Below are 16,742 nucleotides of genomic sequence, written 5' to 3'. Positions count from 1 at the left end.
GTATGCCACCGGTCAGTCTATTCCTCTGCTGTGTGTGCACCACGTCAGGATCTCTCCCTCTCTCAGGTCGGCCCGACCCTTCTCCAAATCTCTCCCTAGCTCTGCCTCCTGTCGACGAGGCTCTGCCAGTCCGTGCCTCAGCCAGCCCGCGCGCCTTCCCTCCGCTCTTTAAGAGTGTGGATTCGCGGGAGAAGGTGGGGAGAAAGGAGGCAGCCGGGGGCGGGGAGCGGGCGGAACGTGGGGATTGGAGCCCGGGGAGAAGGAGGGGAGCAGCGAGGGCGGGAGGAGGCGGTAGCCGCAGGCTCAGGGCGCGGCGGGGGCGGGAGGGAGCCAGCCGAGCGCCCGCTCCCGCTGCTGCCTCCTCCGGGACCCACGGTGCGGCCGCCGGGATGGGCTGGCCCGGGGGCCCTCCCTGCTGCTGCCCCGCCCCGCCGCGCCCCCGTCCAGCCGGGCGCCCCCCACAGGTGAGTGGCCGGGTTGGAGGACCCACGGGCAGGCGGCGGCCTCTGCGTCACACCACGCGGGCAATTCCAGGGGCCGGGCGCCAGGGGGCGCAGGGCAGGGCCGCGGGCGTCCTAGGGCCACAGAGAGGTAGAGTAGTTGGGCCGGGAAGGTGACCAAGGGGCGGGGCGCAGCCACATCCCCACTAGCTGGGGTCACCACGCCTTCCCTCATCCCGAGAGCGCACACTGTGGAACGCAGCTGCACAGTCCGGCCACGCACTGCGCGCGCCCCCCCGCCACCACTCAGCCACTCAAGCACGGGGCACGCGTTGTGCGCAGCCCGTGCAGCTGGCAGCGGCGTTTGCAGGGTGGCCCTGGCCGGCCAGAGCCGGCCAGTGTTTACTGCTCCTCCTTCCATCTGGGACACTGAGGCAGAAAGCAGGCACAGATAAGGCTGACTTGCCTCCCCAGCCCAGGCATCAGCCCCCCAGGTCCCTATGGGCACACCCTGCCTTCCCTCCTCTCCTTCCCTGGGCCTCACCCCTCCTCCGTGGCCAGCTCCAGCCTCTCATCCAACCACAGCTATTTCCAGGAAGGAGGGTGTGGGTGGAGGGGTTTCTCCAAACAAACCCAAGGCTTCAGAGTGAGGGGGCCCTGCTGGGGAGAGGCGAACAGGCTTTGGAATGTTCCAGTCAGGAGGAGGGTGAGGGTCCAAGGGAGTCTGATGGTGCCTTCCTAGGTGTCCCCCAGTGAGCTACTTTTCCTCACCAGCCTCACAGGGATCCTTTCCCCTTTTCTCTTCAGAGTTGCTCTGATGGGTGGGAAAGGACCCAAAGCCACAAGGATTCTGACCAGCCAACACCGACTTATTGAGTCTCACCTCTCGCTGCAGTCAATGCTGGGTCACCTCCTTGTTGGGCCTGAGTAGGAAGTGTTTAAGACCAGTGAAGGTCAGAGGATTTGAGGTGATATATTCCAGTTGAGGGGACTTTCAGTCCTTCTAGAAGCAGCAGTAGTAGGAAGCAGCATGATGGAGACGTCCTGGTCAGGGCTGTGTGCCATAGGAGCAGAGGAGAGGGTGGGGCAGAGAAAAACCACCCTCACCCACCAGCCACAGTGCCCCATCCTCCCCCAGTAAGGCTGGTGTTGGACCATGCTGGGCCCAGTTGCCCACCTAGCCAGGGTCCTAGAATGTCTAGGACACAGCCAGGGCTATGCAGGAGCAAGCACGGTTGCAAAGCCCATTCTCAGTTACAGACTGGGGACCCAGGCCCTGCCACATAAATGCTATTCTGGCCAAGATACCCTAGGGACAGACTTCCTGGTCTAGAGAATTGGAGCTTCCAGGGAGAAGCCTCAGGCTAGACCAGTCCAGGCAGGTCCTTGGAAATGTCCCAAGTGGGCTCCCAAAGCAGAGCTCATCCTGGAGAATGCAGGCTTGGACCAGTGCTCCATCTGGAAGGGCATGAGGGAAGAGGGAAGCTGAAGGCCCCCATGGGAGAAGCCAGAGCTGGGGGAGCTGCCTGAGCACTGGGACGTTCAGTAAATACCATGCAAATGAGAGGGGGCACAATTGCTCCAGTGACAGCTACAGCCAGTTCTAAAGAGCTGCTGTCCAGGGCTTGGGGCTGAAGACCCCTGGGTCATTAACCTCTATGTTTTAGGGTGATTACTCCTCACCCTTTCCAAGGCCCCAGCCACCTCCTTCCCTTGACTCTTGGGACAGGAAGTTGGCCATGTTCCCAGGAGGGGGGCAGGAGGCCCTGAAGCAGGGTGGAATATGTGTTGGGAGGGGGGCCTCCTGTCCGGTCCTCAGGCCCAGGGACAGTTCTCAGGTCCTGAGGAAGGAGAGCAGAGCCAGAAGAGCCATGAAGGTAGTACTCAAGCTTGGGGACTGGGGTGGAGAGTCTCAGGTGCAGGGCTTGGGATCTGTGAGATGGATGGAGCCTGAAGCAAAGTCAGGGACTAGGGAGTGAGGGACATGTCTAGAGCAGAGTAGCTGAGAGTCCTCAGAAGGGCTTCACATGCCTTGGACTGCAGTTTGGATCGTCGTAGGCAGGGCAGTATTCCAGCTGAACCTAGCAGTGTGTATTTTCTTTTTCCTACTTCACAACCAGTGAAACTGAGGCAGGAAGTTGGCACTCAGACCCATTTTTCCTGATCCTAAGGATACTGAATCCTGGGCTACAGGGTGGAAGTTCTCAGCTCTGATCCCTCCTCACAGGAAGTCCCAAAGGAGCCTAGAGTTCAGGCCAGAAGGCTGGCTGGAACGCTGTGTTCCCCACTGGCCCTCAAGCCCTGCCCTGAGACCTTAATTCCCACCCCGCCCCACCAGGGGTTGATCTCAGGGCTGGATCTCAGGACAGATCCCTAGATAGGGTAGATCACTGGGTCTGGGATAGCTCCAGAGCCTGAGGGGGCTGACACTCCCAGCAGGGTAGATCCTGGGAATCTGATCTCCTGGCCTCCTCCACATCCTCCCCCCCCACCACTTCCTGGAGCTGCGACCTGCCCCCTTCCCGCCTGCACTTCCCTCCACTTCCAGGGCCAGGCTTCTCCTCACACCAGCCAGACAGCCTGCCCTCCGCCCAGGGGAAGCGACTGCCTCCGCCAGGCTGCTTCCAGGAAGCCCCCGGCCAGGCCCCAGCATTGTTCAGGCCCTGCGGCCAGCACCCCAGCCAGCCGGACACCATGAAGTCCAGCAGCCCTGTGGAGAGGCTGCTCAGAGCCCTGGGGAGGAGGGACAGCAGCCGGGCCACCAGCAGGGTAGGAGTGCCTGCCGGCTGGGCAAAGGTGGGGCAGGGGCGGAGGTGTGGGCAGAGCGGGAGGGACAGGATTCAGGCCAGACCCTCTTCCCAGCTTCCTCCGCCCTCTCCCTTGCCCAGCATCCCTATTCCTCTGCCCCTTAGGGTGGCAGAGGGCTAAGTGTGGGCAGCAAATGTTTGGGTTAGAGCGGATCCTGCCATTTGCTTTGGCTTCTCTATCCCTTTACTGCTCTGGAGTCATCCTGGAGCAGTCTTGTCCCCCAAAACTGAGCCCTGAAGTCCCACTTCACTGTTGTACTTTGCCAGGCACTATCCTGGAGCTCCAGAGCAGGGCTGGCATCAGGCTTCTTCCCTGTCCCAGAAAGTTTGGGGGAAATAGGGTGGGAGGTGGCAAAGAAATGAGGAGAGGAGGCCAGGTCTTGGGAGAGCTTTAGACTGGAGGTGGTCTTCCCCCGGGCTCCTCTGTATGTGCCGTTAATGCTGCCAAGCGCACCCAAGTGTCCTCTTGGGTTTCACAAGGTTAGTGGGGCCCAGAACAGTTCCAAGGATAGTCAAAAGGCCAGAGGTGTTCCTGGGTCCCCATCACGCCTCTTCCCAATTTCTCATCTTGACCCTAAAGAGGGAGCTTTGCACAGCATACACAGTACTAGGTCAGGCAGGTCAAGGAGAGGAGCAGGGCAGCAGAGTCTTGAACTCCAGAGGAGAAAATGGGTAGAAGAGAGGCAAGCTGTCTCCAGACAGGAGGGAGGAGTGAACCAGCCATGGGAGTTTCCCATGGGAACCTTCCATGGGATGGCTCCGAGATAGGCCTGGGCCATCCGGGACATTCCATCTCCTGCCTCTTTGTACCTCTGGTGGGAGGGGCCAGAGGGGGAATCTGGTCCATCTCCTCCCTCCTCTGTCAATGCTTCAGAGCCATTTGAACACCAAGGGACAGGGAGCTCAGTATAGCCCCAGGCAGCAAGGCAGCTGGACATCTCTCCCCAGTGTCATTCCTGTCCCTCCCCCCTCCTTACACAATTGCTGTCTGACGCCACAATGCACAAAGAGTAAACATGTTGTTCTGACCATGGGGGAGGGAGGCAGGTCAGCTGCCTGGAGCGTGGGGACAGGGGAGCAGGACTGCTGAGGCCACTCCTGGCGGCTTGGCTCAGGCTGGGTGACATACATCTGGACCCTCCTCATGGCACACAGGCCTCCCTTTGGGGAGGGCAAAATGGGAGGAGAGTCAGCACCCCTACTCCACCAGGAGGAAAGCCCTAGGGTTTGATTGGCAGTAATGAGGGCATCACATAGCAGGGCCACGTGAGGGGCGTAAATGATTCTTTGGGGAGGAGCTGACCTAGCGAAAGTGACATGAAGCAAGGGGTCACATTCCAAGCACTGCTGAGGACAGGCCTGAAATAGCTGTGGCCAGGTGTGTCCTATGAGTTTGAGGGCTTGATGGGGAGGAGGAAGAAGGAAAGCAGTGCAGTACTAAGGCAAGGACTCCACCCAGTCCTGGAGATGGGCCCCATTGTGGCATCACACCTCTCTCTGTCCCCTGTTCACAGCCTAGGAAAGCTGAGCCACATAGCTTCCGAGAGAAGGTTTTCCGGAAGAAAGCTCCAGTGTGTGCAGTGTGTAAAGTGACCATCGATGGGACAGGCGTCTCCTGTAGAGGTGAGGCACTCTGCCCTGTGACTCTGAGATACCCCCCACACACCACACCCAGCACCACCGTGCTGCTCTTGGTAGGCACCAGGGTAGCCAGGAGGCAACTGCCTCCCACTTTAGCAGCCCTGGCTCCCTATGACACACACTCATAACCCAGGACACTACCTTCCCATCCTGACCTGTGACTGGGAGACTTCCCTCCCTCTTCTTCCATCCACCCTGGAACATGGCCTCTGACTACTCCACTCCTTAACCTGGGCAGTAGAACCCCTCTGCCATGTTCTTCCCTCAAACCCTGCCCCTGTTTCCCTACCCCTGGCAGTCCAATACAGCTGGAGTCCCAGAAGTCCCAGGGTCTGCATCTAGGACCTAGGAGATGGTAGATGATCCCACAGAGCCCTGCTAACTCCTCTCCTCCCTTTCCCTGTCTAGTCTGCAAGGTGGCCACACACAGAAAATGTGAATCAAAGGTAGGTATCTGGTTCTACCTGATGGTAGGGGTGGCGCTGGAGTTCCTTCCTCCTCCCCAGGTAGACTGCTCAGCCACACTTTACCCGCCCTCCACCCCTGTCATCTCACCATTGGTGACCCACTCTTGGATGGTAGGGGTGCTGTGCTGGGCCCTTTAAGAACCACCCTACTCCACCCCTGGAGGGCTGGCCCAGGCGGGTGGACAGTGAGACAGCGTTTGTCTTGGTGCTGTGCCCAGGCTGCAGCTGGCGAAAGGATGGGGGGTGGGGAAGAGGAGGAGAAGGAGGAGGAGGAAGGGTGGGGTGGGTGGGGAGGGAGCAGGACTGCAAAGACTGGGCAGCCGGATGGGCTGTGCCTTCCCTCTGGGGAAGGGTCCTCAGGATGCATGGGTGGGTCTTGTCCTGGGTCCTGGAAAGACTGGGCCTTTCCAGGCACATGCTGTAGATGGCACCCACTATCCATTGGCAACCTGAGACAGCCCCATCTCTGAGGAGCTTTCAGATTGTCCTTCTGCTGTGCAGGGTGGGGGGTGTCCCACCCTTGGAGCTGGCTTGGGGGAGCTGTGTGCCCAGGGGCGGGGTCTGCCGGTGAAAGAGGACAGTGTCCGCCCCTGGCCATGGCCGCCTGCATGGCTCTATATATAACTCCTGTCCTGCAGCTGGATGAATGGGGGGTCTGTTGGGCAGGGGGCTGAGAGCCAAGAGCAACAAGTGGGGGGCCTGTGGGGTGGGGGACTGAGAAGCCAGAGGGAGGCGCCCTTAAATAGAGGAACCTCAGCGGGAGCCTGTGCCCATCCACTGACAGCCCCTCCACCTTCTTGCTGAAGCTGAGGGGTTGCCCATCCTCAAGCCCAGGAGGGTCCATGGGCCCATTTCACCAGGCTCTCAGTCCACTGCTTGGGTCTCTTTCCAGGTGACTTCCTCCTGTCAGGCCCTGCCCCCTGCAGAGCTGGTGAGTGTGCTATGGGATGCATCTGGGAAGGCAAGGAACCTGCCCTGGTGTCCAAAGGTCTGGCGGCCTGTGAGAGGGCCCCCAGGAGGTTACATAGATTGAAGTGTTGTGGGTATTGGGCACCCTGACCAAAAAGGAAAAAATGAGCCTCTGCTGTTCTTGTCCTCTTGGGCCTTCTGGGGGTTGGACTCCATTCCCCTTGCCCAGAGGGTGGACACTGGTCTGCCCTCCCCCTATTTCCAGGCCCAGACTGGTCCGGGTCCCTGCCCTAACCCCTCCTTTTCCTCCCCCATCTCCATCTAGCGGCGAAACACGGCCCCAGTGAGGCGCATAGAGCACCTGGTAAGGTGATGGTAGTAGGGGGTGCCGGGGGTGCGTGTGGAGCGAGAACAGGTAGCTCTGGGAACCAGAACCTAGGTTTCCTGAGGACAAAAGTGCATGGAACCCTGGACTGGAGAAGCTAGAATGGGGGCACCCAAAGAGATGTCCTTACACGGTTTCTGATCCACCAGGGATCCACCAAGTCTCTGAACCACTCAAGGCAGCGCAGCACTCTGCCCAGGTGAGTGGGAGAGGGGCAAGTCCATGTGACGCCCCCTCCTCTGCCAGCCCACACCTCAGGCAGTGTCCTACAACAAAACTCCTGGGAATAGCCCCCATCCCTAAATGAACTCTCCCTTAGGGCCCAAGTAGTCTCACCTGCCATCTCCAGACACCCTCCCATCACCTTGCCACCCCCCTCTTCCCCGCCCCTCTGTTCCCGACGACGTTGGCTTCGCCCCTTCCTCCGCAGGAGCTTCAGCTTGGACCCACTCATGGAGCGGCGCTGGGACTTGGACCTCACGTACGTGACAGAGCGTATCTTGGCCGCCGCTTTCCCTGCTCGGCCAGATGAGCAGCGACACCGGGGCCACCTGCGCGAGCTGGCCCACGTGCTGCAATCCAAGCACCGGGACAAGTACCTGGTGAGGGACCCGGCCGGCCCGGAGCCAACCAATGAGAAGGCTGAGAGGTCCACATGGGCGGGGCTGCTCATTGACATCAATCCCTGAGGGGAGGCCGCTGGGCAGCATGGAGTGCAGGGGCCGGGCCAGGATGGAGTTGGTGTTGAATCCTGGAAGGTTGCCAAGGGGGCCTGACGGTGGGACCCGGCTTCTTACTGTGGGGCCATCTCCATCGCTCCTGGCTGTTGGAGGTCACTGCATCTAAAGGTTCCCCTTCATTTCAGCTCTTCAACCTTTCAGAGAAAAGGCATGACCTTACCCGCCTGAACCCCAAGGTAGGGAAAACTATCTGTTCAGCCATTAAACTGAACCAAACCCACCCCAGAAGATCCCAGATTCCCCATTATTGATAGAAGCAATTAGTATCTACTTCATTCTTAAGCATTCTCCCATATGATATATGACTTAAGGTACCCCAAAAAGTAGTGCAGGAGGTATCAGCTCACTGTCAGTAAAGAAAATGCTGAGGCCGTTGTGGACAACTAGCAGGCCCCCAACCTTGCCTCCGACCTTGTCCCTAGGCCCTGAATCTTGTCCCTTTTCTGCCCTACCCATCCCTCTTTGTTAGTGGCCTTCCCCCCAGCTACATCCCTCCACTCCCCAGGTCCAGGACTTTGGCTGGCCTGAGCTGCATGCCCCACCTCTGGACAAACTGTGCTCCATCTGCAAGGCCATGGAGACCTGGCTCAGTGCCGACCCGCAGCACGTGGTGGTACTATACTGCAAGGTGAGCTAGAACCGCCAAGTCACAGAGCAGGGGCCTCCTCATCCTGGAGGCCCTGGAGGCCCTCTATCCCTGTCTCTCTGTCTCTCAGGGGAGCAAAGGCAAGCTTGGAGTCATCGTGTCTGCCTACATGCACTACAGCAAGATCTCTGCGGGGTGAGGACCCCAGCACCTCAACCACCCCTTCCCCTCTGTAGCTGGATCTCTTTGTTCAAGAGCCCCTCCCTGTAGATTTGGTTTCTGTCCCTCTTTGATCACTTGCATATCATTGCAATCTCCAGCAGGTGCTCTCTATTAGTTTCCTAGGGCTACTATAACAAAGTTTCACAGACCGGGTGGCTTAAAATAATCAAACTTTATTACCTCACAGTTCTAAAGACTAGAAGTCCAAAATCACCGTGTCCGGGTTTGTGCTGTGAACCTGGGTACTGTTTTCCTCTGCCTCCTTCTAGCTTCTGGTGGTGGCTGGCAATCCTTGGCATCCCTTGACTAGCAGCTGCTTCACTCCAACCTCTGCCTCTATCATCACATGGTGTGTGTCTGTATCCCTGTGTCTCCTCTTCTCTTCCTATAAGGACCAGTCATATTGGATTAAGGGCCTACTCTGCTCCTGCATGATCTCATCTTAACTAATTACATCTGCAGTGACCCTGTTTTCAAATAAGGTCACATTCTGAGGTACATATCTTCAGAAGGGACATAACACACAACGTGATCTTACTGGCCCATTTTACATATGAGGAAAGTAAAGTCCAGAGAGCAACTGCCTGAGACCCAACAACTAGTAAAGTGATTATTCTATGGTGCTTCTAATTCTCTTTATCACACCACTCTGGGCTTCCTCTAGATTGAGGGGATCATGTGTCTCTTCCTGGGGCTTAGGGATGGGAGGCCAGGATTGAGTCCAGCCTTTCACCCCCAACACTGGTGCTGCTTTCCACAGGGCAGACCAGGCACTAGCTACTCTTACCATGCGAAAATTTTGCGAGGACAAGGTGGCCACAGAACTGCAGCCTTCCCAGCGCCGGTGAGCAGTCTGGGTGGGAATGGGCCAGATTCTCTTCTTCACGCAGCACAGCTTAATTGGGCAACTCCTCTGTGCCAGGCATTGTTCTAGTGTTGAGAATCCAGAACAAACCAGGTCCCTGCTCTCATGGGCTTACATGCTAGTGGAGTAGAAAGTAACAAGCCTAGGAATAAACAGAAATGATACATCATTTTGGATTATGAAGAAAATGAAGCTGAGCCTGTAATAAGAGATGTTTGGGATAGCCAGGGCTTTCCTCTATACCATGAAGCAGAGATCTAGGGGAAGAGCTTTCCAGGAGGAGGGAACGGCAAGTATAACACCTTTAAGGCATCAAGAGAAATTGAAGTTAGATACAAGGAGGAACTTTCTGATAATCTGGAAGATGGGAAGGAAGTACAGAGAAGGGCAAGCCTTCCAAGTTTGGGTGGAGGGTATACATAGTTGAAATGCTCCAAGGACCCTTCTAGAGGGAGGGACTTACATTCTCTTTGATATTCCCCCACCAGATACATCAGCTATTTCAGTGGGCTGCTGTCTGGCTCCATCAGAATGAACAGCAGCCCTCTTTTCCTTCACTATGTGCTTGTGCCCATGCTGCCAGCCTTTGAACCCAGCACAGGTGAGACCTCCAAGGTGTCCTCTGTGGGGATAGCTACTTGCCACCCCGTTTCCACATCCCTTTTATGATTTCTCCTCTGCTCCTCCAGGCTTCCAGCCCTTCCTCAAAATATACCAGTCCATGCAGCTCGTCTACACATCTGGAGTCTAGTGAGTGTCTGTTCCCAGGTCTGCAGGGCGGGGCTCCCCTCTGCTGCTCCATGGATCCCTACTGGTCTGGCCTTCCCAGACTTGGGCTCCCAGCTCTAGCTACAGAACCTGAGAACAAATACCATGAGGGAGCCCAAGTGACAGATGGGGAGCCTGAGGCTTAGCTGAAGATCCTCCCAGGGCTGACTGTGACCTCCCAGCTCCTGCTTCTGCTACCCGCCTCTGCACAGGCCCCAGTGTCTGACATAGCTCTCTCTACCTTCTTTCTGCCCCCCAGTCACATCGCAGGCCCTGGTCCCCAGCAGCTTTGCATTAGCTTGGAGCCAGCCCTTCTTCTCAAAGGCGACGTCATGGTGAGCAACCAGGAGAGTCCTGGGGATGTGGGGGTGGGGGGCAGTCTTGCCAGCTGCATAGTTCAAGGCAGATTGGAGAGCAAAAAAAAGAGTCCCCTATGGAGCACAGTAGCATGCACCTATAATCCCAGTGGTTCCGGAGGCTGAGGCAGGAGGATCATGAATTCAAAGCCAGCCTCACCAATTTAGCAAGGCCCTAAGTAATTTAGCAAGACCCTATCTAAGAATTAAAAAGGGCTGTGTGGGGGCTGGGGCTGGGGCTCAGTGGTAGAGTGCTTGCCTAGCATGTATGAGGCACTGGGTTCGATTCTCCGCACCACATGTAAATAAATAAAATAAAGATCCATTGACAACTAAACAATATTTAAAAAAAAAATATTTTCAAAGGGAGGTGGTTTGGGGATATGATTCAGTGGTTAAATGCCCTGGGTTCAATTCTGGTACCAAAAAAAAAGGGGGGGTAGGGGGAGTCCCATAGATGGAGAGGTCACTTTAAGCTTAAGGCATGGCAGAAGCTGACCAAGCATTCCCTGGGTAGAGGAACTGAAGAGGCAAAGCGGATGTGAAGGCCTGACCCCTGGCCTCCCACCCTCCCCAGGTAACCTGCTATCACAAGGGTGGCCGCGGGACAGACCGAACCCTTGTGTTCCGAGTCCAGTTCCACACATGCACCATCCATGGACCACGGCTTTCCTTCCCCAAGGACCAGCTGGATGAGGCCTGGGCTGGTGAGTCCAGCCAGCTACCCCCAGGGGCACCGTGAGGGCAGTTGGGAGGACAGCGCAGGGCGGTGGGTGGGGCCGAGCCGCTCCTCACTGTTCACTCCCCACAGAGGAGAAGTTCCCCTTCCAGGCCTCGGTGGAGTTTGTCTTCTCCTCAAGCCCAGAGAAGATCAAAGGTAAGTGTGGGGGCTTGGGTGGGGACCGAAGTCACGGGTCCGCTGAGCTTCAAGCCCTGGCTGCCTTTCGCCAGGCAACGTCCCCCGGAATGACCCCTCAGTCTCCATGGACTACAACACTGCAGACCCTGCGGTCCGCTGGGACTCGTATGAAAACTTCAATCAGCACCACGAGGACAGTGCGGACGGTGTGCAGGGTGCCCTGGGCTGGGTGGTGGTGGCAGCGGGGCGCACACTCCTTCCTCTTGGGCAGACCCCGGGCAGCTTCCAGGCCGTCCCTGCTTCTCACCCCCGTCTTCTCCACGCAGGCCCGCTGGCCCACACGCGGGGTCCCCTGGACGGCAGTCCTTATGCTCAGGTGCAGCGTGCCCCCCGCCAGACCCCGCCGGCACCCTCTCCAGAGCCACCCCCACCCCCTATGCTGTCTGTCAGCAGCGACTCCGGCCATTCCTCCACGCTGACCACAGAGCCAACTGCGGAGTCCCCTGGCCGGCCGCCCCCGTCGGCTGCGGAGCGCCAAGAGCTCGATCGCCTCCTGGGAGGCTGTGGAGTGACCAGTGGGGGCCGGGGGGCAGGGCGTGAGACGGCCATCCTAGATGATGAAGAGCAGCCCCCCATGGGCGGAGGCCCCCTCCTTGGGATCTATTCAGGCCACAGGCCTAGCCTCAGCCGCCACTGCTCCTGCCGCCAGGGCTACCGGGAACCCTGTGGGATCCCCAATGGGGGCTACTACCGGCCCGAGGGAACCCTGGAGAGACGGCGGCTGCCCTATGGGGGTTATGAGGGATCCCCGCAGGGCTATGCTGAGGCCTCTGTGGAAAAGAGGCGCCTCTGTCGATCACTGTCCGAGGGGCCATACCCCTACCCACCTGAGCTGGGGAAACCCGCCAATGGGGACTTCAGCTACCGCTCTCCAGGCTACCGGGAGGTGGTGATCTTGGAGGACCCTGGAGTGCCTGCCTTATGCTCATGCCCAGCATGTGAGGAAAAGCTGGCGCTGCCCACTGCAGCCCTGTACGGACTTCGGCTAGAGAGGGAGGCTGGAGAGGGGTGGGCTGGTGAAGCTGGCAAACCTCTCCTGCACCCGGTGCGGCCTGGGCACCCATTGCCTCTGTTGGTGCCTTCCTGTGGGCACCACCATGCCCCGATGCCTGACTACAGCTGCCTGAAGCCACATAAGGCAGGCGAGGAAGGGCATGAGGGCTGCTCCTATGCCATGTGCCCAGAAGGCAGGTATGGGCATCCAGGGTACCCTGCCCTGGTGACCTATGGCTATGGAGGAGCAGTTCCCAGTTACTTCCCAGCATATGGCCGGGTGCCTCACGGCTGTGGATCTCCAGGCGAGGGCAGAGGGTATCCCAGCCCTAGTGCCCACTCACCACGGGCTGGCTCCGTTTCCCCTGGCAGCCCACCCTACCCACAACCCAGGAAGCTGAGCTATGAGATCCCTGCAGAAGAGGAAGGGGATAAGTACCCATTGCCCGGGCACCTGTCCTCAGCAGGACCCTTGGCATCTGCAGGTGAGGGGCATTGGAATGCGAGTGCACAGGGTGGAGGAGGGTCCCGGAAGATGGTGGGGAAGCCAAGGGGGCACAAGATAAAAAAGAATTCAGCCGGACAGAAGAACCGCCTCCTGCTCACAGTCCTTCCTCTTCCCTTCACAGTGGAGTCACCTGAGTCAGTGTCCTGGAGGGAGGGCCCCAGTGGGCACAGCACACTGCCTCGGTCTCCCCGAGATGCCCAGGGCAGTGCCTCTTCAGAGCTGTCTGGTCCCTCTACACCCCTGCACACCAGCAGCCCAGTCCAGGGCAAGGAGAGGTACGCAGAGGGGCTGGGGCTGCTCGGGCAGGCATTGCTGGGGTGCGGGCAGCCCGAAGGAGGGACGCTACTGACCCATCTATCCTTCCACCCAGCAGCACCCGAAGACAGGACACCAGGTCCCCCACCTTGGCACCCACTCAGAGACTGAGTCCTGGCGAGGCCTTGCTCCCTGTTTCCCAAGGAGGCACTGAAAAGGCACCTGAGCTGCCAGCTAGAAGTGGGCCTGAGCCTCAGAGTCCTAGCCCCTTCTCCCCAGCCTCCCCTCCCAGCTCACCCAATGACTGGCCTCAGGAAAGAAGCCCAGGGAGCCACTCAGATGGTGCCAGTCCTCGGGGCCCTGTGCCCACTACACTGCCTGGTCTCCGTCATGCCCCCTGGCAGGGCCCTCGAGGCCCCCCAGATAGCCCAGATGGGTCTCCCCTAACCCCTGTGCCTACTCAGATGCCCTGGCTTGTGGCCAGCCCAGAGCCACCTCAGAATTCACCCACACCTGCCTTCCCCCTCACTGCATCCTATGACACCAATGGCCCCACTCAGCCTCCACTTCCTGAGAAACGCCACCTGCCAGGGTCTGGGCAACAGCCAGGACCCTGGGGTCTAGAGCAGGCATCACCACCGACCAGAGGTACCAGTCACCATGTCACCTTCGCACCTCTGCTCCCGGATAATACAACCCAACTGCCAGGTATAAGGGCCTTGAGAGCAGGTGGGGTGGCCTGGAGAGCCCATTCTCCCAGAGAGGGGCACTAGGGAGTCCTGGGGATCAGTGCTGGGGTCTGAACTCAGCCCCTCCCTGTCCTAGACCCCCCTACACAAGAGAACCAAAGCAATGTCAAGTTTGTCCAGGATACATCTAAGTTCTGGTATAAGCCACACCTGTCCCGTGATCAAGGTGAGAAGTAGCTTGTCCCCATCCCACCCTACCCTCCAGGGCATCTGCCCTGGCTTGGAAGCCCCATCTAAGTTGAACTCCTTGACTTTACCCTTAGTGAGCCTCTCACCATCAGGTTAGACTCAACATTGTTAAAGCTCCCATGAACTCTGAAGTTCTGTCCCCAGACTCCCACATCCCCCTACCATGGCCATCAGGTCAAAAGAGCCCTGGGTGCTTGTTGGCAGAGGAACAGGGTGTATGGGCTACTGTGCAAACTTCTCCCTGCTGCCCCTTACCCAAATACCTTGCAGCCATTGCCCTTCTGAAGGACAAGGACCCTGGGGCCTTCCTGATCAGGGACAGTCATTCATTCCAAGGAGCCTATGGGTTAGCCCTCAAGGTGGCTACACCTCCACCTAGTGCCCAGGCCTGGAAAGGTACAGAATACCCAAAGTTGGTGGGGTGGGAGTGGAGTGGGAGAAGCTACAGAGGCAAGGGGGTGTTGGGGACACTCAGTAATGGGAAGAGGCAGGAAACGACCTTTGCTGCTCAGGAGAGATTCCCATCAGGGGAGAAGCTGGGAGCCTGGAATCGGGTAAAGCTTTACTTTGTTCTTCCTTACCCTCATCTCAGGGGACCCGTTGGAACAGCTAGTCCGCCATTTCCTCATTGAGACTGGGCCCAAAGGGGTGAAGATCAAAGGTTGTCCCAGTGAACCCTACTTTGGTGAGAAGCAGGAGCCTAAGGAAAGCTCCACAGGGCCGGTTTAGGGAGAGGCCAAAGCACCTCAGGAGGGTAGAAGGGAGATCTGTGGGCACCTCAGGACTTTCTCACCTCCTTCCCCACAGGCAGCCTGTCCGCCCTGGTCTCCCAACACTCCATCTCTCCCATTTCCCTGCCCTGCTGCCTGCACATTCCCAGCAAAGGTGGGTGCTCCCCACCTCTCCTTACTCCTGTAACCAAAGGGAGAATCCAGAGGTCCTGGCCTTCCCTTGGGATGGGAGGAGTTGTTCTCCAGCAACTGGGGAAGCTTCTTCCCTCCTGAACTTCCTGTTGTTCTTCATTTCTCTCAGATCCTCTGGAAGAGACTCCTGAGGCTCCAGTGCCCACCAACATGAGCACAGCAGCAGACCTCCTGCGCCAGGGTGCTGGTAGAGACCTCTCTTTCTTCTCCCTCTCTATGGGCACCAAGCGGGGCATTGTGAATGGGGTGGCGACTGACAGCCTTGGGTGACAGGCCCTGGCAGGTGCACTTAACCTATGAAGGTGGGAGAGCCCCATATTGGTTAGAGGGTGGGGAAGGGAGTCCCCTAGGTTTGTTTTTTTTTTTTTTTAAATATATTTTTTAGTTGTAGATGGACACAATACCTTCATTTTATTTACTTTTATTTTTTATTTGTGGTACTGTGGAAGGAGCCCAGTGCCTCAACACATGCTAGGCAAGTGCTCTATCACTGAGCTACAGCCCCAGCCCCAGCCCCCAGTTTAGGTTTTCAAGCATCATAAACATGGGCATCATGGTGAGGGAGGGCGGAGAAGGCAGATCCTCAGGCTTCTTCGCCGGGTTTCTAACTCTCTAGATTATCTCCTAGGTGACTCTAGTGCGTTTTGACAGCACTGGCTGGGGAAAGTGCAAGAACTATTGGGGTGGAAGACTCAGGGGTGATACAAGACCTGGGTTGGGTACCATGCTCCTTCCTGACCCATTTCCTGCCCTCCTAGCATGCAGTGTACTGTACCTGACGTCAGTGGAGACAGAGTCACTGACTGGCCCTCAAGCTGTGGCCAGAGCCAGCTCTGCAGCTTTGAGCTGCAGCCCCCACCCAACACCAGCTGTTGTCCACTTCAAGGTCTCAGCTCAGGGCATTACACTGACCGACAACCAAAGGAAGTGAGTCTGCGTGCCCACCCCTAGGGAACCCCATGTAAAGCCCTTGGGGGCCCAGATTTCAGAATAGAACCTTCCTTCCTCACCCGCGCCTTGCAGGCTTTTCTTTCGCCGCCATTACCCAGTGAGCAGCATCACCTTCTCCAGCACTGATCCTCAGGACCGAAGGTGAGGCTCCCTCTAAGCCCCTCCCCGCCCTACCCCCTTCCAGGAGCTGTCCCCTGGGCTATACTCCTTCACAATTCTTCTCTGATTGCAGATGGACCAATCCAGATGGGACCACCTCCAAGTAAGCCTCCCCCACCAGCCCAAGCCTCCTCTCCAAGGGACAGGGTATCTCCATCCTCCCCAACCTGGCATGGATCAGCTCCCCCACTCCCCCAGCCAGGGACATTCCCCTGTAGAAGAGATGCAAGCGCCCCACCCCTTTCTGACTTTGTTCCCGTAGGATCTTTGGTTTTGTGGCCAAGAAGCCGGGTAGCCCCTGGGAAAATGTGTGTCACCTTTTTGCGGAGCTTGACCCAGATCAGCCTGCAGGTGCCATTGTCACCTTTATCACCAAAGTTCTACTAGGCCAGAGAAAATGAAGGAAAGCCACAAGCTCAGCACACATCAACACTGTGCCCCTTCCAGCACCCCACAGCCCTCACTTCCCCTGGCCCCAAACCAGGAGCCACCACCCTCCCTGAGGAGTGGGGATTGGGCAATGGCTTGGGCATTGCCCTTCCCCCAACCCCAGCCAGCTAAGCTAAGTGGATGGGCCCATAAGATGACCTTGCATGTGAGCAGAAGGCAGAGATGGGCGTATGAGGGTGAGGAGGCATCAGCAGTTAAGCCCTAAAGGAAATCAGGACAGCCCCACGAGCAGGAGAACATCAGCCCTGGAGGGGAACCAGGTCCTGTCAGCTCCACCCAGCAGCAGGTCCCAGCATGGCAGGGAGAGGGAAAGTCTGGGGAGCAAGTCACTCCCTCCCTCTGAACAGAGATCAGAATGGGATCTCAAGAATAAGGGGAAAAAAGAGAGTCTATTTTTGTCTATAATAAAGAATTTCTATAAACTTTCGTAGGAGTTGATACCTTATTCACAGAAGATCCG

At 57.8% G+C, this 16,742-nt stretch overlaps 1 protein-coding gene across 6 annotated transcripts; it reads left to right on the top strand.

Annotated features, from left to right (window-relative positions):
- The first annotated feature begins 306 nt into the window (after positions 1–306).
- Positions 307–16,708, top strand: Tns2 (tensin 2). 6 transcript variants are annotated; one of them, XM_027949685.3, is made up of 29 exons: positions 307–464; positions 4,762–4,870; positions 5,297–5,334; positions 6,248–6,286; positions 6,590–6,628; positions 6,799–6,848; positions 7,080–7,251; positions 7,515–7,565; positions 7,895–8,017; positions 8,106–8,170; positions 8,958–9,041; positions 9,551–9,663; positions 9,752–9,812; positions 10,090–10,165; positions 10,764–10,893; positions 10,998–11,063; positions 11,138–11,251; positions 11,372–12,583; positions 12,728–12,881; positions 12,980–13,569; positions 13,687–13,776; positions 14,070–14,195; positions 14,392–14,484; positions 14,607–14,684; positions 14,832–14,909; positions 15,481–15,649; positions 15,746–15,814; positions 15,906–15,935; positions 16,095–16,708. In XM_027949685.3, exons 1-29 carry the CDS (start codon positions 390–392, stop codon positions 16,231–16,233), a joined length of 4,233 nt encoding a protein of 1,410 aa, XP_027805486.2. In that variant the 5' UTR covers positions 307–389; the 3' UTR covers positions 16,234–16,708. The 6 variants fall into 6 exon arrangements, with proteins under 6 accessions (XP_027805486.2, XP_027805487.2, XP_071465926.1 ...); XM_027949686.2 differs by having other exon boundaries at positions 12,977–13,569; XM_071609825.1 differs by lacking the exon at positions 307–464 and adding an exon at positions 2,784–3,209 and having other exon boundaries at positions 12,977–13,569.
- Positions 16,709–16,742: the final 34 nt, after the last annotated feature.

The sequence above is a fragment of the Marmota flaviventris genome, chromosome 3 (genome assembly GCF_047511675.1).
Source record: "Marmota flaviventris isolate mMarFla1 chromosome 3, mMarFla1.hap1, whole genome shotgun sequence".
NCBI lineage: Eukaryota > Metazoa > Chordata > Mammalia > Rodentia > Sciuridae > Marmota > Marmota flaviventris.
This window is presented reverse-complemented; position numbering and strand designations above follow the sequence as displayed.